The sequence below is a fragment of the Scyliorhinus canicula genome, chromosome 16, assembly GCF_902713615.1.
Source record: "Scyliorhinus canicula chromosome 16, sScyCan1.1, whole genome shotgun sequence".
NCBI lineage: Eukaryota > Metazoa > Chordata > Chondrichthyes > Carcharhiniformes > Scyliorhinidae > Scyliorhinus > Scyliorhinus canicula.
This window is the reverse complement of record NC_052161.1, coordinates 26,240,580-26,260,569: the sequence shown is the minus strand read 5'-3', so window position 1 is coordinate 26,260,569 and position 19,990 is coordinate 26,240,580. Positions and strand designations below refer to the sequence as shown.

General features: G+C 43.0%; 1 protein-coding gene across 1 annotated transcript in view; it reads left to right on the top strand.

Moving 5' to 3' along the window:
* The window catches only part of nhlrc2 (NHL repeat containing 2), a 90,563-nt gene that overhangs the window by 18,416 nt on the left and 52,157 nt on the right, over nt 1–19,990 (top strand). The window contains exons 2-5 of the mRNA XM_038822044.1: nt 946–1,098; nt 14,625–15,080; nt 17,488–17,609; nt 19,443–19,572. Coding sequence (XP_038677972.1) covers nt 946–1,098; nt 14,625–15,080; nt 17,488–17,609; nt 19,443–19,572 — 861 coding nt within the window. The remainder of the gene's footprint in view (nt 1–945; nt 1,099–14,624; nt 15,081–17,487; nt 17,610–19,442; nt 19,573–19,990) is intronic.

Genomic DNA, 19,990 nt, shown 5'->3' with positions numbered 1-19,990 from the left:
GGGGAAGGTAGCTGTAAGAGGCATACTTCATTTAATACATTTTTGGAAGGTGTGGTTGCCTTCCTTTGCCTGATATATTAACAACTTCCATTAGTATAGCACCTTTAATGTTCAAAGACACTTCACAGGTACTTAATCAGATAAAAATGGATGCAAGAATAAGGATGTTATATGAAAGTCATCGTAGTAAGGTAAATTACGTTTTTGTAGCCATTGAACCCATTTCTTGAAAGGGGTTGTGTAGATGTTACCAGGCCCAGTAGGCCTGGTAAAACAGTAATGGAAGGCGTGAAGAGAGGCGCCTGTTGACTTCCTGCACCACAGAATATTCTCAGTGTGGTAACCTCAGTGGTGCAGCCACCAACCAACTAGAAGCTGGTAGCATGTTCCCCAGAGGATGGCCAGCTTTATGACCATCATTCTGGCCATGAACCACTGCTGGAGAGTTAACCAGGATCTGCCTGCCTTACCTTGGCTTTGAAGGTGACTCAACATGGAGGCACCATCTTTTTCCTGCAGCCTCAGCAATGACCACAGAAGCCATCATTATCAGTGGCACAGCCTAGCTGCTGGCCCTCCAATTGGGTTAGCAGCTCTAGGAGGGGTGGTGCCATTCTCAATTGTATGATGGTGCCATTCTCAATTGTATGATGGCAGCCTCTTAATTAGCTGCTGCTGATAAGATGCCATCCAGGGTCCCGCATCCATCTGTGGGGACTTGTGTCCTGCTAACAGATCCGGTGGTGGAACAACCGCAACCCCTGCTTTGATGAAGTTCTGGCCATTGCCTTTTCAGGCCTAGACCCCTGACTAGTATAGCATAGACATCACCATTTATTTTTAAGAAAGCAAAGCATTTGTAGTATTCCCTTAATTCTATCACCTTACTGAATATTTTCAATGTCAGCAAATGTTAAATAGTACCTCCTATTTCTTTACCTGCAGGTCTGGAGTGGGTGAACACTGAAGAACCTCTTCTCCTACATAAAGACCTTTGTGGTAAAGTGGTGGTACTGGATTTCTTCACTTATTGTTGCATCAACTGTATGCACTTGCTGCCGGACCTTCATGCCCTAGAACAGAAACACTCTGCTAAAGGTATCTGTCACAGGAATTTTCTTTAGGGAAGGCTGGAAATAAGTGGAGTTACTTGAACCATATTCTTTTGACGCAGCTGGCCCAAGCTTGTGCTTATCCATAATATTTGTGAGCAAATGAAAAACTTAATAATACAGCACAGTCCATTACTAGGACTAATATATAAAAAGATCATTTCACTTTTTCCAGTTAATATGATTGGTGCTGTTTTTCTACTATTGAAATGGAATTTGATTTGTATGTGGAATGTTTTTTACTATTTATGATTGCAGTTATCGTTATCGGAGTCTGCCTATTTTATGACACTGACATTCTTGGTTGATCATTTTTCTTTTTACAGCTCTGTGGAAATAATCTGTAAAATCATGGTTTTCTCTAAATCTGACATTTTAAGCATAAAAATTCATGATGCTGTTGATTATCAAATATAAACCAAGTTATGCACATATCGGAATATTTTGAGCACCAGTCATCAATATAGTTTAGGAATTCTCATTTGCATGTAATTGTCTTGGATAATTTACCATTTAAAGAAAACACTGAAATTGCTTAATCTCAGTAGGCATTTGTAAATTTGATGTTACCGTACGGCATTATAATTAGCTTTTACAGTAAAGCTTTAAATAGACTGATATATATGTTCTTTATTCAGCTTTGTAAAGTATAGAATGTTAACTTTACAAGAAAATTGGTATGTGTCATTGTGGTGGTTTGAAAATAAGGAAATCACACCACTTTCTATATGGTACTGGTAATATATAGAACATGGTGGAGTTATACTTTTTTTCTCTTCTCTGGACTGAATGGAAGGAGATCTATGTGTAGAATTACGATAATCGATGTACTTGCAATACAACAACAGCTTTTACTTATATATCACCTTGCACATAGTAAAACATCCCAAAGTGCTTCACAGCAGAACAACCAAGCAACATTTGGCACTGAATCATATAGGGAAAAAATAGCATTCCTTCAGAAGCACTGAGTATTGAGATTTTAAGCTAGTTAATTTCTCATAATGTGCTGTTTCTGAAAATTCTCTCGTCTAACTGATTTTAAATCTCAATTTCCTAAGTGCTCTACTTTGGCTAAAAGTAAAGGACTGTGTGATCTTAAAATGGGATTGCTGATCTTATGGAATCCAGTGCCTTTTATGAACTAAGTTGTCATAGAATCCCTACATGCAGAAGGGGCCATTTGGCCATCTGCACCGACCCTTCAAAAGACCACCCTACCTAGGCCCAATCCCCCGCCCTATCCATGTAACCACATCACTAAGGGACAATTTAGCATGGCCAATCCACCTAACATGCACATCTTTGGACTGTGGGAGGAAATCGGAGAACCCGGAGGAAACCCATACAGACACAGGGAGAATATGCAAACACCACGTATGCAGTCACCCGAGGTCGGAATCAAACCCAGCTCCCTGGCATTGTGAGGCAGCAGTGCTAACCACTGTGCCAGTGTGCCGCCTCCATCATATATTGAATGGTCTCTGAGTATGTGTGACTTTTCAAAAACCATGGGCACGATTCTCTGCCCCCCACGACGGGTCGGAGAATAGCGGGAGGGCCATCCCGACATTTTTCCCGACCTCCCTCTATTCTCTCCCCCCCCCCCCCCCCCCCACGGCCGCCCCACGACACGAAATGCTGCTCGCTGTTTTTTTACGGCGAGCAGCGATTCTTCCCTATCCGATGGGCCGATTTCCCAGGCCTTTATGGCCATTTTCACGAATTTAAACACACCTGCTATCACAGTTCGTGAAAACGGCCGCAAAGTGCCGTTCTGCGCAACCATGCCACCGATTGGCACGGCCGCACGACGGCCGTGCCAAGGGTGGCATGGGCCCGCGATCGGTGGGCACCAATCGCGGCCAGCGGGTCCGATTCCCGCGCACTCTTTGTCCCTCCGCCCCCCCGCAGGATCAGTCCGCGGGGCGGCTGAGGGCCATGACGGACCGTGCATGCGCGGGTTTGACGCATATGCGCAATGACGTCATCTGCGCATGCGCGGGTTGGAGCAGTCCAACCTTTTTTTTTTAAAATTTAGATTAGCCAATTATTTTTTCCAATTAAGGGGCAATTTTAGCGTGGCCAATCCACCTACTCTGCACATTTTTTGGGTTGTGGGGGCGAAACCCACGCAGACACGGGGAGAATGTGCAAACTCCACACGGACAGTGACCCAGAGCCGGGATCGAACCTGGGACCTCAGCGCCGTGAGGCGGTTGTGCTAACCACTAGGCCACCGTGCTGCCCTTGGAGCAGTCCAACCTGCGCATGCATGGCTGATGTCATCGTGCGCGTCAGCCGGCGTGGGTCTTGGCGGCCGGGCTTAGCAAACGTTCGCTAAGCCCGCGCTGCCGTTCTTCCCGGGGCCGCGATGCTAGCCCCGACCGGGGGGGGGGGTGAATCGGGTCCCGGGAGGGGGCGCGGAGGCTGCCGTGAAACACGGCCGGTTTCACGGCAGCCTTTACGACTCTCTGCATTTGCGGAGAATTGCGCCCCATGGCCTTCAAATCTTTTCTCTTCAGATAACAATTCAATTCCCTTTTGAAGACTGATTAAATCTGCTTCCACCACACATTCAGGCAAGAAGTGAACCTCCCAAGTCTGTGTCATTAATATATATCAAAGTTAGCAGAGGTCCTAATTCTGGGGAATCACTCCTGTCTAAAAAACAACTGTTGACCACTACTGTTTCCTTTCATATTCATGCTGCTGTTGTCCCATTTGTTCCATAACCTCTAACTTTCCTGCAGACCTGTTCTGAACACTTTTTGAAAGTCCATGTACACCACATCAACTACATAACTGCCATCAACCCTCTCTGTTGCCTCATTAAGAATCCATGTTGGCTTTCCATAATTAATTGGAATTTTCCCAAGTGACTATTGTCCTTAATTATTATTCCTAAATGCTTTCCCACCACCAAAGTTAAGCTCGTTGATTGGCCTGTGGTTGTTGGGTTTATCCTTGCACCATTTTTTGAAGTTGCAGTTCTCCAATCCTCTAGCACCACTCCTGTTTCTGAGGAAGATTAGAAGGTCATGGTCATTACCTCCACATTTTCCGTCATTCTGTAACTGTCCTTGGATGAATCTCGTATGGCCCTGATGACAGCTTATAGATATCTTCCTTTACCAAGGAAGAAAATGCTGTTTAAGTCATAGTAAAAGACAGGATAATTGAAACACTAGATGGTCTAACAATTAATAAAGACAAATCCAAAGTAATTATTTAGTAGCTCAGGCATAGCCCCGGCTTCCATGTAGAAATGCCCTTTTTAATCTCTAAATGGCCCTATTTATATGCCTACATAAATCTTTTGGATTCCATCTTACATTATCCTGCCAGTCTCTTCTCATACTTAATACTTCTCATTTATTTTTCACTTCTCTGAACTTTCTATAGCCAACCTGATTCTCAACTATCCACATTATGCAATCTTTTTCTGCTTTATTTTATTTTCTATTCTTTTCTTCATCCAGGGAGCTCCGGATTGATTGTCCTAGCTGTCCCATATGCGGTAATGTACCTCAACTGTCCCTGAACTATCTCCACTTTGAAGCAGCCCATTGATTGTACTGTTACAGTTTTGGATTCCACTCTTTGATTCCAATTTACCTGGGCCAGATCTATTCTCATCCCATTGGAGTAGTCTTCCCCAATTAATTATTTTCAGCTGGAATTGCTCGTTGTCCTTTTGCATAGCTAACTTAAACCTTATAACACAAGGATCACTGTCTCCTAAATGTGCCCCGATTGACATTTAATCCACTTTTCAACTCCCTAATTTTCCAGAACCAGCAGTGCCTCCTTCCTGTTTGGACCGCAAATGTACTGATCTAGAAAATTCTCCATTGCACACAGACCTCATTCTCCCACATATCCAATGCTGCTGTCATCACCAAGTTCCTTGAGCTCTTGCATTGCAACAACATTTATTGGACTCGATTCAGCGACAGCAGTGTGCCCGGCGCAGATCCTGGCACAAGGGGTGAATCCCGCAAGAGCCCCAAATCGGGCTCCGCCAATCGCGAGTCACCCGAACAGCTCCGCCCGGCGCAATTTGGACCTCGCCCTTGCTGGGCGTGATCCGATCTGTTTTTAAATGAGCCATTAGGCTCATTTAAATACCCGGACACTGCTTTCACCTAAGGGTTTGCGGCCGCGCCTGCAAGACCTCGCAGTTTAGCACTGGTTTCCACAAATGTGACGGCACCTTGAGGGTTTAACAGGCCATTAGAGACCCTCCGGGTGTTGGAGACAGAGCAAGGTGATACCCTAGCTTCTGGGCACCTTGGCACTGCCTGTCTGGCATCTTGACAGAGCCTGTTTGGCACTGGTGCAAACGGCATTGCCAGACTGGCAGAGCTGAGGTTGCAGTTAGCAGTGCCAAGAGTCCGGCCTGGGGCGGGGAGTGCCATGCTGATAAGATCGGGGGTGTAGGGGGATTTGAGGGCCCCAGAAAAGGTTGAGGTGGTGAAGAGGAGTTCTAGAGGCCCTCGGCAGCTGCCAAGAAGCACCCTGCCAAATGCATCCGAAAGCGGACTTTAACGTTTTTCCTCTGAATCACACCCATTGTCTTTATTTTGAAATCCCTCCATGGCCTTGCCTCTCGGTCTTGCAATATCAATAGCCTGCTAAAGAATGTTCTATTTGACCAAGTTTCCACGTGTTCCACCCCTCAACCCGATTCACCAAATCTCTCTTGCCTCTTCACTTTTGTTTGATATTCACCCTTTTCTATCCAATGCCCTGTAAAGTTGTCATCTCATTGTGCAAGAATTCTGTAAGTAGCTGATATTATTGCTACAAAGGACTCTGTTAGGATGCCTTTACTTGTGTTTTTTGTACAATAAGACAAGGTATTTTGCTACTTTTTAATATCGCAAAGGAAGCTGACAGCTCAATTTTTGCAAACTTTCAACTCTTGACACCTCTGTCCTTGCAATCTAAAGCCCAGCTTCAATCCCCCTTTCCTCTTCCAAGTCCTTGAACATGCAGTCTCCTTTCAAATTTATGTTAATCACTCCTGGAACTCGGATTTAATTTTTGCAATCAGATTTTTACCATTCACAGTACCAAAATGGCTCTTATCGAATTCACCGATTACTATGTGACTGTGAAGGCTCTAGCAACAGCGCAGCTCCTGACGGCCCCGGGGAAATACTCAGGGAGTCCGGTAGTAATAACTTTGTTGAGAATTTGGAGGCCGTTTCACCAGCACTTCGTGTTAGGGGCAGGGTCACGGGAAATGCCAATTCAGGGGAACCATAGATTTGAGTCAGGGAAGTGGGATGGACATGTTCAGAGATGGGAGGAGAAAGGAATTAAGACACTAAAAAATTGAGGGGTGGTTTGCAGGATTGAAGGAGCTGGGAGCAAAGTATGGGCTGGAGCAGGGGTAAATATTTAGATCCATGCAGGTTCGAGACTTTGCCAGAAAGAAGATACAGTGCTTCCCAGTAGAGCCAGCCTCCACAGCTGCTGGACGTGCTGACGACAGGGGGACTGGAGAAGGGGGTAGTTTTGGCGGTTTACGGGGCTATTTTGGAAGAGGAGAAGGCGCCTCTGGAAGGGATCAAGGCAAAGTGGGAGGAAGAGTTGGGACAGGGTGTGGAGGAGGGGTTCTTGATTAATAAGGGGATCAGGGATTACGGGGAGAAGGCAGGAGAATGGGGATGAGAAAATATCAGCCATGATTAAATGGCGGAGCAGACTCGATGGGCCAAGTGGCCTAATTCTGTTCCTATGTCTTATGGTGTGAGGTGCTCCGGAGGGTGAACGCCTCCACCTCGTGCGCGAGGTTAGGGCTGAGACAGCTGATGGTGGTATGTAGAGCACACCTCACAAGGACAAGGATGAGCCGGTGCTTTTGAGGGGGTAGATGTGAGTGAACGTTGTGTGGGGGGGGGGGGGGGGGGGGGGGGTGCGCCACCCAAACCATGTTCATATGTTTTAGTCCTGTCCAAAGATAGAGGATTACTGGAAGGAGGTTTTTATGGTAATTTCTAAAGTGGTGCACGTGAAACTGGACCCGGGCCCTAGGGAGGCCATATTCGGGGTGTCGGACCAGCCGGGGTTGGAAATGGGTGCAGAGGCAGAAGTTGTAGCCTTCGCCTCGTTGATGTTGGGATGGAGATCAACCTCTCCACCCTGTGCCCTGGCATGGCGGGGGGACCTGCTGGAATTCTTGATTCTTGAGAAGTGTAAGTTTGAACTGAGGGGAAGGATGGAGGGGTTCTATAATTCATGGGTGTTATTCATTATGCACTTTCAAGAATTAGATTACATCGAACACTAGTGGGGGGGGGGGGAGTTGGGGGGAGGGGGACTGCATGTGTTAATGATGATTATGGATGATTCCTGTTTCCTTTTTGTTATTTGTTTATGTTAACATGTGGGATGCTGTTTGGGGGTTTGGTGGGAAGATGGGATTGTTGTTGTTGACATGGGGATTGACATTGCATTTGTTATTGATTATTGTTTATTGTTGGTGGGTGTAAATTTGGGAGAAAATGTGAAAAAGGAGGAGAATAAAAACATTTTTAAAATACCTATGTGACTGTGAATATTGTAAACTACCCCTCTTCATCCTCCTTGACTTGTCTGCAGATTTTGACATGGCCGACCATACCAACGTCCTCTCCTCTGTCTTCCAGTTGGATGGGACTGCACACATTTGGTTTCAATCTTAAATCGTATTTTCTCCTGTAGTGTGTGTCTGATGTCGGAGTCACAGGAATGTAAATAATGTACAAGAAATGTTGGGGTTAATTATTGTAACTTAAACTGGACCATATATACACATTTTTAGTTTTTGTTCTATCCCCACGGCTCCTGGGGTCATGTGAAACGTGATCTCACTTTTTATGATGACTCTCCACCCATAGTAACTTATGAGCCCACAACATTATCTGTCCAGTCATTGCCAGAAACCACCTTTGCCCACTAGTCTACATTGGTTCCTGGTTAAATAACACCTTGATTTTGAAATCCTGGCCTTTAGATCCTCCCATGGCCTAAGCCTTTGTAACCTCCTTCAAGCCCACAACTCTCAAGAGATATCTGTAATTCTACAATTTTGGCTCTTCAGTAGCTATGTTTTGTTTTATTAATCATTCCTGGGATGAGGGCTTTGCTGGCATGGCCAACATTTATTTCCCATCCCTAATTTCCCTTGGGAAGCTGGTGATGAACAGTATTCTAGCAATTCAGGAATGCTGTTTGGGAGAGAGTTCCACAATTTAGTCTGAACGACAGTGAAGGGCTGACAGCATATTTGCAAGTCAGGATGGTGATTCCATCACGCACCTGACTTGTGCACTGTAAATGGGGATAGGTTTTCGGGTATCAGAAGGTGAGTAATTCACTACAGAATTCCCAACGTCTGATTGCTTTTGAAGCCACAGTATTTATATGGATTGACCAGTTAGATCAATGGTTGCCAGTCAGCCCCCACCCCCGATGATCAAAATGCTGATGAACATCTAAAGGAAAGTTCAAGAAGGCAGCTCACCATCAACCTCTTATGGGCAATTAGGTATGAACAATGAATGCTGGCCTAGCGAGCGACGCACGCATCCCATGAATGAATTTCAGGAAGTAATTACACTTTTGATCTTGTGGTGGAAGAGAAATAATTGATAAAGCAACTGAAAATAGTTGGTCAGGCACCAGCCTGAGAAGCTCCTGCAACAGTGTCCAGGGTCTGAGATGATTAGTATCCAAGAACTAGAACTACCTTCCTTTTGTGTTAGGTTTGACCCCATCCAGCAGAGAGGTTTCTCTCTGATTCCTATTGACTTCATTTTCACAATGATTACTTGAAGTGCCACTCGGTCGAATGCAGCCTCGATGTCAAGAGCAGTCACTCTCACCTCCTCTCTTGAATTCAGTTCTTTTCTCCATGTTTGGTCAAAGGCTGTAATGAGGTCTGGAGCTGAGTAGCAACCAGAAAAGATTTTGGAAAGCATCTTTGAATAATCTGGTGACCAGATTGTGCATCCACAGGCTGATATTCTCCCACTATAAAATGGTAGATCTTGTGAAGCATGACAATATTAACATTTGAAAATACTTATCACCGTCTACACGAGTAGCAGATGCTACAGATTTAATTTTCAGTGTAACACATGCTTCACGTACCAGGTTTAATGTACAGGTCGAGTATCCTTTCCCCTAAAACCTCGGGACTGTTTGCTTTTCGGTATTCGGATATGTTCGGATTTTGGATATATAGTTAGGATGAATAAGTGGTTACTTGTGTAAACCTAGTTAGTAACGAGGAGTTGGATAAAAGATTTTCTGTCCCTCAGTGGAAAGTCAAACAGTGAAACAAGGGAAAGCAGCCTCTGACAGACCCAACTCAGCACTCGTATCTGCACCTCCAAAGACTTGCTGATTCTATTTGATTCCCAAGTGGCAGCATTTCCTTGTTTGAACTTTGTCGCTATGATAGGATTTGGGTCATTAGCAAAGAGTCTCACAGCAGCTGGGCACAATGTAAGATAACAACTAGACTTGCCACGCTAAAGATTAGGTGCAGTCGGCGAAGTTTATGTCAGTTTGGGTCAGAGGCTTCCTGTGGTCAGCAACTTTCATGTTGGCTTGGGCCGTGTTGGTTCAGGTGGATTTCCCACTTCAAAAGTCGATGAGGTTCAAAAAAAGGTTTGTGTTTTTGGATCTGCTCACTTTTCAGATTTACGAATAAAGCATGCTCAACCTATGTAACTGACTGTGAGAGAATGTTTCTCTGGTTCTTTCAACTGATAGTTTCCTCCTCATCAAAACAATATTATTTAAGTTTTTAGCAGCTACTGGACGTTAAAGTACAGTAATATATCTCCATTAACACTTAAATTAGCAGCAAACTCTGAAATTAAATAGAGTCTAACATCATTCTTAAAAACTATTCAAAGAGAAATAGAAAATGTAATTGTTAACAAGACAGGTTCCGTTCTTTGGAGCTATTTTTGGACCCATTACTGATTTGTAATTTCTTGAATTAAATTTAAATGTAGTGCGATCATTTGTAATTATTAATATGCTCTTTAATATGGTTTGTTTGTTCTTTTTTAGCTTGCAACATTATCTATTATATATCAATTTTGCTGTTTCCACTGTTGGTGGAACCAGCCAAATAAATGAGATCTTCTGGGATTACTAAAAATATATGCAAATAATCTCCAGAAATTGAATGGGGCAATCAAACAGATGAGTTTGGGTGACTCGGTGAGCATTAATCTGTGATAAAAGTTACATGCATCAGTTACACGGGTATCAGGAGATCAAACGTACCATATACCACCCAAGTTGTTTGTAATGTCATCTCAGACAGCTTGGTGCCATTGATACTAAAAATAGGCAGCTTTCATTTTGTAGTCAACTGAAGATATTTTACACGGTGATGACTATTTAAGTGGGGAAACAAAGCCCAAAATAATCAGTTGCAAGGAACATTTTAGAGCAGAATATTTTTTTTAAATTAAAAGATAGGGAAGACGTGATTCAGGACTGTAATTTTGCATTTCAGGGTATGTATGTGTTTGTGTGTAAAATAGCAAATGCATTATAAAAAAAGATCTTTGTATTAGTAGATTCATGACAGATAAGACTAGCAGCATTCTTGCATGAAAATTACTTATCAAATTCCTTTGGCTTTGTCAATCTGCTACTGAAATGCAACTCAAACTTTAAATCGATTAAAGCCAAAGATTTAAGTGGGCTCCAGAGACTCTCTGTTTGCCACAACAAAGGACCACTTTCACAGACAAGACATGTTTTCTATGAATCAAAATGTGCAATTTTGCAAAGTGACATGCAGAATGAGCAGTTAATCTTTTTATTGGTGCACACTGCAATAATATGGATCATCATTATAAGTTCCTGCTCTTTCCAACTTTGATAACTGTGTATCTCAAAGAATAAATTGGATCCATTAAGAAATAAAATGTGGCAAAAGGAAAACATTGATATAAGTACTGGAGCACAGAAGTAACTTAATTTATAGTTCCTGCTTTAAAATAATAAAAACTGCTATTTCAACAATTCCCTTCTACCTAAGACCATTGTCCATGGTATGAAGTGTTACATGATACTGAACTGCCACAGACCACACGAGTGTCACAGATCAGCAGAAAGGGAACTGCTAAACCGGGAAAAGGCTCCAGGATTCATTTTTCAGTCAAGTGGTTCTGGGCATGGAGAATCAACACCAGCATCAGCAACACAGTACTGAGATATCTTGCACAACACACTCATACCACTTGGGATGTCAGCGATGCCAAATGATTAGCTCTGTTTACTCGCAGCCGGGTAATCTAGATTCTAAGCAATTGCATTTTTCTGGAAAGCGTGCACATAATCGACTTAGTAGTGTTATGTTGTAACTGATAATTGGTAAATCAAATAATCTGGCTTGTTTGTTGTATACTTTCTTGTCTCCAGCATTCTTTTGTCAACATTGAAGTGAAAAAATGTAATGTACTTTTTCCCGTAATATAGCCAGTCATTAGAGAAGAAAAGGAGTCCAAAATTACACTATTTATATGTTTCTGAAGCATAAATGTTGAAAATCTTTGTTCAGGTAGCGACAGAAGGATTGCATTTAACAAGTACCTTATCAGGATGGCCCAGTTAGTTTTCCAACTAATTAAGTACTTTGAAAGTGCAATCACTGTTGGTTTTCAGTCAACTTGCACATTACAAACCCCCATCAAAAATAAATGAATCTGTTTTTGAGGTGTTATTTTATTTTGTGATGGTGGAATACATTTGTTATAAAGAAAACAACATTTAGGAAAAACAAAATGATACTTTACAATAGTACTTTAAACTAAATACACAAGTTGACACATCATAGTGGTACACTGACATGAAGCACACAGGCCTGAATTTCGCTTCTGGGTTGGAAGTGTGGAGTTGGGACAATTTTTGGCTCTGCAAATCCAATCCAGAAGAAAATGCCCCAGAAGATCGGAATTTTAGTCCATGGAGGGTGACCCAGAATGAGTGGGGAGGCTGTCACATACGGAGGCAGGTCGGGCAGATGGTTGGCTTAGTTGTGTTAACGTTTTTAAAAATGTATAGTAAAACATAAAAGGCCTGACCCTCCAAGTCCGCCATGCGCTGCCATACCCCATCTGTGCAACTTCATGCCCCCTTCCCACTCCCGACCTACCCCATGGCCCCTCATACTCTCCATGCCAACTGATGCCCCTGAAATCTTGCTGGCCTATTTTCCATCCCGCTGCCACACATGGCCCTTTATAGCCCCTATGCCACTTCATGCCAACACATGTCAACCTATGCTCCCCACTCAAAACCCTTCACCCATATATCTTGCATGCCAACTCACCCAATATCCACTATGGCAGACCTCTGGACCCATGCAGATATGAAATAATAAAGTTCAAACTATTGCAAATTGTTTTTTTAAAACTCTCAAAACTCATTCACTACATTCACATTCCTTCAACTACATAGGGCGGAATTCTCCGCTCCCTGGAAAAATTGGGAAGGCCATCGTGAACTCGGACGAGTTTCACGACGGCCTCGGAGGCCGCTCCTCTCACCTTATTCACCCCCACCCGGGGGGCTAGGAGCGCCGCTCTGTTATTCTCGGCCGCCGGGCCTTGACACAGACGGCGCACCGAGAATGACACGACGGCGCCTGTGTGACGTCAGCCACGCATGCGTAGGTTGGCCGGCTCTAACCCGCCCATGCGCGGCTGACGTCACGACGGCTGACGGCTCAAACCCGCGCATGCGCGGTGGCCGGCTTCCCCTCCGCTGCCCCGCAAGACGTGGCGGCTTGATCTTGCGGGGCGGCAGAGGGGAAAGAGTGCGTCGCTTTGAGACGCCGGCCCGACGATGGGCCTTTGGCGCCCATGTTCACGACGGCAGTGACCAGGTGTGGTTGCCGCCGCCGTGAACCGGTCGCGAACAGCAGGCCGCTCGGCCCATTCGGGCCGGAGAATCGCCGGTCGCCGTGAAAAGCGGCGATTCTTCTGAGCGGGGGGTGGGGGAATCGCTGGGGGCGTGAAATGAGTCGCCCGGCCCTCCCGCGATTCTCCCACCCGGCGTGGGGAGCGGAAAATCGCGCCCATCATTCCTTATAAAAGCAATTATTCCATTTGTTTACCTCTCATAAAAACAGACATTGGGATTCATGGTGGTACTTCAAAAGCCCTCAACTACTTGAAGCTGTCAGTCAACTTGTGAGATGGCAAACACCCCATTGTGAAGGTTGTGAAATTAGTCATGCAGAGTTAATCCAGTAATAATTTGCCCTCGTGCTTTGGTCAATAAACAGGAAGCAATTATTTTTTAAGGACATAAAGATCAGAATTGTTTGACAGCTTGACTGTTGCTTTGACAGTGCCTTTTTTAAAGCCCTCTTGACAGTTCCAATGAGTTGGTGTGCACATTCATGTCCAAGTTTAACAATCCAGCCTCCTCAACCTCTCAGGACCATATTGAAAGGGGTACCCAACCTCTTTTTAGGACTCTGCCAAGTTTATATCGCTCCTATCAAGTCTAATCTGCACATGTTGTGTTTTCCACTCTTGACTGATGAAAATCACACATGAATAGAGGCAGCTGCTGTTCTGGATGGGTCGTTGTCTCTACAAAACATGCATGCACAAATCCCAACCCAGTCCCATTCCCGCCTCACAAAACTGGTAGGTACGTTGTTCAGGGGCAGGACTTCAGAAATTTGGACTCTGCTGTTCTTTCAACTAAAATTCCAGGCCCTAGCATTTTCCCAATCAGTAGGGTGCCTTTGAAGCAGCCCTGTGTACACAAATGTTGCAAGAACCAACATGGTTCTTGCAGTATACCTCAGAACAACCGACTGCTTGTCTGTCTTCTGAAAGAAGAGACGACTATTTTTAAATGGATGTGAAAACTGCGGAGCGTGTACAGTAAAAGTTCCACAAACTTATATCCCCTAGCATTCAGCATACTGCAGTTTCGAATGTGAAAATAATTCTTAATTACAGCATATTGAGTATATAATTTGACCCTTTTTTTTCTGACCCTGTGCCTTTTTCCATTTTAAAGTTTACCAATTATTTTCTCTTGCTCTTGTAGACCAGTTACAGTTATTCTCAAATTTTTTGCTTCTTTTTGGCCAGAATCACAGAATAAATACTACAGTGCAGAAAAGGCGCTTCGGCCCATCGAGTCTGCACCATATCATGAAAGGCCCTGCCCTGACCTGCCCACCTAATCCCACTTACCAGCACTTGGCCCATAGCCTTGAATGTTATGGCGTGCCAAGTACTCATCCAGGTATGCTTTTAAGGATGTGAGATATCCCACCTCTATCACCCTCCCTGGCAGTGCATTCTAGACCATCACCACTCTCTGGGTAAAAATGTTTTTCTTCAAATACCCCCCCCCCCCCTAAACTCCCACCCCTCACTTTGAACTGTACAGTGGTAATTTTTCTTCACAGTAACTTTGTTTTAGAAACTGATTATGTTTTATTTTGTATTAATTTTTCAGATGGATTAGTAGTTGTTGGTGTCCACTCGGCGAAGTTCCCAAATGAAAAGGTTCTTAAGAACATTCAGAGTGCTGTCCTCCGTTATAATATTACCCATCCAGTCGTGAACGATGCTGATGCAAAGCTGTGGCAGGAGCTTGAGGTGACATGTTGGCCAACATTAGTAATTCTAGGTCCACGGGGAAATATGCTGTTCACTGTGATTGGAGAAGGACACAGGGAAAAGCTCTTTTCCTTTATTTCAATAACCTTGAAATACTACAAAGAAAAAGGAGAAATCAAGGATCATGGCATCAAATTGAAATTATACAAAGATTCTTTGCCACCCTCTTTGTTGCTTTTTCCGGCTAAAATTGCAGTGGATAATGCTACAGGAAGACTAGCAATTGCTGACTCTGGCCATCATAGGATTTTGGTGACTGAAAAAAATGGAGACGTTCTTTGCTCAGTTGGAGGTAAGACCCTCGCAACTCTATTCTTTGGCCAGGATTCTCCTTTCCCCACCGCTACGATCGGACGGAGAATGGAGCGTCACCTGAAAAACAGGTTCAGCGTCATACGCTATACCCGTTGCCATTCTCTGCTCCCCTTCTGCCGGCCGTTGCGCGCTACCTGCCCCGCGCCAGCAGGAAAATGCTAATTCATGATAAGCATGCAATTAACGGGCCAGAAGCCCAATTTTACCCCCTGCCACCCCTTCCCGGTGATACTCTGATCCCCCACAGGAGGAAATGCACCACGGGGGCTTTGTTTCTAGGTTGGCCAAACGCAGCCTTGGAATGGTGGAGCCTATGGGGGAGTTCAGGCTGAGGAGGCTGCATAAGAATAAAAAAAACAGACCAGGAAGGTGCTGTTGAGCAGAGGGTGATCTTCAGGTTTCCTAGGGCTAGAAGGGGCAGACCAGACAGGATCCTGATGGGAATAGAGCAGGTAGATGGGATTGATTGGATTGTCTACATAGAGCCAGCAAATAATAACAATCGCTTATTGTCACAAGTAGGCTTCAATGAAGTTACTGTGAAAAGCCCCTAGTCGCCACATTCCGGCATCTGTTCGGGGAGGCAGGTAGGGTAATTGAAACTGCACTGCTGGCCTTGCTCTGCATTAGAAACCAGCAAAATACTCAGTGGCTGAATGGTCTGCTTCCGTGCCATAATGACAATGACTTCATAACAAAGTCTCTGGTGGTAGTAAAAATCAAAACAGTAACAAAATGTTGTGGCTGATTGGAGCTGGATTTATTTGAAACTCACCAGAGAGTATTTATTTGTTTAAAAGATGCAGCTTCTCAGCTACTTTAAGAATTATCTAGTGAATAAAGCTAAAAACTGCACTAATTAAAATTTGTTTCCGCAAACTACAAGCTTTTTTTCATTGATACATTATAACAATAACAAGTTGACTGTAAATTCAATTGTTAGAAATGCCACACCTTTTCGAAGTTACATGAGCAAATGTTAATTCAATGTCAAAACTGGGCTTTCTAACCTTATCTTAGCCATAAGTATTATTATTAGCAATTTACACACGGCAGCCTGTTTGATGTCCAATGCAGATTTTATTTTCATCAGGCAATATGTCCTGTATCTGAAAATGCTTTGATTTGTTTTTCCAAGATTTAAAAGAAGATAGACTTGCATTTATATAGCACATTTCATAATCACCAGACATCTCAAAGCATTATCTATCCAACCAAGTATTTTGAAGCCTAGTCACTACTATAATATTGGAACAGTGACGGCCAATTTGCATACAGCAAGCTCCTACAAACAGTAAAAATGACCAACTTGTCTGTTTGTGTGATGTTGATTGAGCATAAATATTGATCTGGACAGCAGGGTAATTCCTCTGCTTGTCTTCAAAATTATGCCATGGGATCTTTAATGCCATCTGAGAGACAGACAGTACCTCATATTAATGTTTCGACTGCAAGATTGCACCTCCAAAGGCGCAGCATTTCCTGAGTGCGGGAGTGGAATGTCGGCCTTGATTTTTGTGCTCAAGTCCCAAAGTGTGATTTGAACCTCAAATCTTCTGATTTGAAGGCAAATGTGCTACCAACTGAGCCCAGGCTAACAGACGGCGTACATTTATATAATTATAAAGCTGTTGCTAGGGAATGTATTGAATGTATATCATTTCATCCATTGCCCATAGGGTTGGAAAGGAAAACATTTGCTGCTCTTGAGTCTTGAGGTTGTTGTTGGCTCTTCACCTTTTTTTTGTCATCTCTCCTGAACTATCTAGTTGCAGTTCCATGAGCAGTAAGAGAACTAGGGATTATGTATTTGTGAGTTTAAATTGCAATTGTCTTTATTGGAGGGTATCGTAGACAAGTCTAATTCGGTCTTTAGCTGATAGCATTTGGAGAAATGTATCAATTGGAGTGAGTCAGATTTTCTGATCTTTCTGGCCAAATAGTACACTGGATTGTGGCTTTGCTAAAACTAATGAGTCTTTAAACCTGACTAGAAGCTGCACTTATATTAGCCATAGGCTTGCCAGCAAGTAGCTTTAGAGGGGAGTATTTTTGGGCGTTGATATTTCTTAAATCTCCTAAATTCTGCATTAATTTATAACTCTAAATGATGTTCATGGAAGCCATGTACCAAATTATTTACTGATACTCATTCTATGTGTATACTGCAGAGTTATGGATTTTAGTTACAGATAAGTAGAACAGTGTTGTAACCTGCAAACATTGAATTCAGCAAAACTTTTGAGGGATGTTCTTTAATATCTTTTGCACACTTTAAGACCTATTCCAAAGCTTCTGATATTTTAGTGAAGCAGTTTGCTGTTAATAATGTTGTCATTACTGAATTACAGTAAAACATATTCCAATTTCTTTTTTTAATCCAGGACCAAAGAGTGGGTGGAATGATGGGAAAATTTTTGAAGCCCGTTTTAATTCTCCTCAAGGGGTATTGATGAAGGATAATATTATCTACGTGGCAGATACTGAGAACCATGCAATAAGAAAGGTAAAAAATATGTCAGTATTATGTACAGTAGTTCTACTTCAATGAAGCATCTAGTATTAATTTGTCTCATTTATTTTAACCATATAACTTAATATTAAAAGTTTATATCATATTGGTAGTTTGCAGATTATTTCTAATGCTTTGTTTAATCACTGTTTTTATTATTCCATTTTACATCAAATCCTATGTATTTATATTAGGTAAACTAATATACACTTTAACTGTCTTGGTTTTTAACCTAAAAATAAATGTATTGGTATGCAATTAAGTATATTAGTTTGCATTAATATGACACCTTTGATGCACTAAATCATCCCAAAGCATTTTACCGTGGGTTGCCAAACAAAATTTGACCAGCCAGATGAGATATGAGGACAGAAGAGCAAAGCTTGGTCAAAGAGGAAGGTTTCAAGCAGCATTTTAAACAAGGCAAGAATGGTGGTCCCCTTAATTGGGGGGGAAAAAAAGAATTGGGTACTCATTAAAAAAAAATGTTAAAAGGAGAGAATGGTGGAGAGGTTTAGCAAGTGAATTTACATGCTTAGGGCTCAGGTAGCTGAATGTCTAACGGAGTAATTAAAATCAGGAATGTGCAAGAGGCCAGTTTTAAAAGAGCGTAGAGATCTTTGTAGTTCCGCGCATGGCTCAGCTTAAGGAAGTGAGCAGATAAAACATCTGGATGGGAATGTCTAAAGCAGGGGTGGGCAAACTACGGCCCGCGGGCCGCATGCGGCCCGCCAAAGGTATTTCTGCGGCCCACCAAGTCATTAAAAATTTATTTATTTAAAAAAAAAATTTTTTTTTAAGGTTAATGGGGGGGGGCTGTTGGGTTACTTACTGGTATAGGGTGGATACGTTGACTTGAGTAGGGTGATCATTGCTCGGCACAACGTCGAGGGCCGAAGGGCCTGTTCTGTGCTGTACTATGTTCTATATGAGGCGCCCAGAATCATAACCGGGTGAAGTAATTATTTTACTTAATATACTATGCGGCCCTTTGTGAATTGTGAATTTCTGAATGTGGCCCTTGCACGGAAAAGTTTGCCCACCCCTGGTCTAAAGATTGTTATGATCCTTGAGGAAACCAAAATTTAAAAAAATAGATGAATTTCTCTGTACCAAATTAAAGCAAGAGTACTTCTGTATTAACCAATTAACTTAATTGAGTTCCTTCTTTCAAATCCTTTTTCTATGCCCACACTACTAGCAGATGGGAAGCATGACAAGATTAAGTCCCAAACTACGACTAGCTTCCAACAGACTCACTTCTCCCTGCCAAACTAGGCTTAATTTTCCAATGTCCTTCAAAACTTATTCCACTCTGCTGAACGATCCCAGCACCAACTTTCACCAGCAAGGCCCACCTAGGCAACACCTTGTTCCTTGGATCTCAAAATCCCGTCAGTTGTTTTCCCTTCCTTTCTTGCAGAAAACCAACTTTTACAAGCATTCCATTTGGGTTCTAATGCAGCCTGTTCACCCAGTTCTTTTAGGAGTATCCTGAGTCCAATACTTGAATCCTTGGGCAGATGGTATGCCGAAGGCAAGGATATATTAACATCCTGGCCAACAGCAATTGATCTCAATTGGGTGTCCTAAAGTAAATGGCATAGTAGCTGATAGGCTTTCCAGACTCTCCAGATGGCTGAAACAACCAGCATGTGAATAGGTGGCTAGTCTTTACTACGTTACTGGACCACCAATTCCAGATCACCCAGAAAGGTCAGCAGTGAAGAATTTCCATGAGTATAATTGAAGGTCGCCATATGTTCTGTTTAGTTTGTTTGTATTCCTAAATGAATTTGACAGACTCTTATTTATTTCCTTGTTTAGATTGACCTTATGACAGAAAGGGTGAGCACAATAGCAGGAACAGGAATTCAAGGGACTGACCAAGAAGGTGGTAAGACAGGAGTGGAACAGTCAATCAGTTCGCCATGGGATCTAGCTTTTGGCACCAGTGGTGAGATTATTACTATCTTTTTTTTAATTACTTTATCTGAGTTACAAAGCCAGGGCTCAGAGTGTGGGTCAGAGGCAAACCCCTAATCCAGCTCCTTGCCTGCTCCAAAAACCAATTCAAATTGAATCCAATTCATGGTCCCCAGAAGAGAGTCATACCAGATCTGAGCCAAAAGGCCCAATCTACGCTCTATCTTAGCCAAAAGGCCGAGAAGCGATGATTATTACTATCTTTTAAGCATGGATTGCATTTATATGTTCGAGAAATAAATTATTTGTAGTGCTAGCTTATGAAGTTGCGTTTTTTGTAGATGGGTCGTATTATGTCAGCAATAAAGAATGTTTTGTGTCATGCACAATCTGTACATTTGAATTATTTTCTCTGTGAATCATACCTGAGTTTGATCAATTTGCATGTA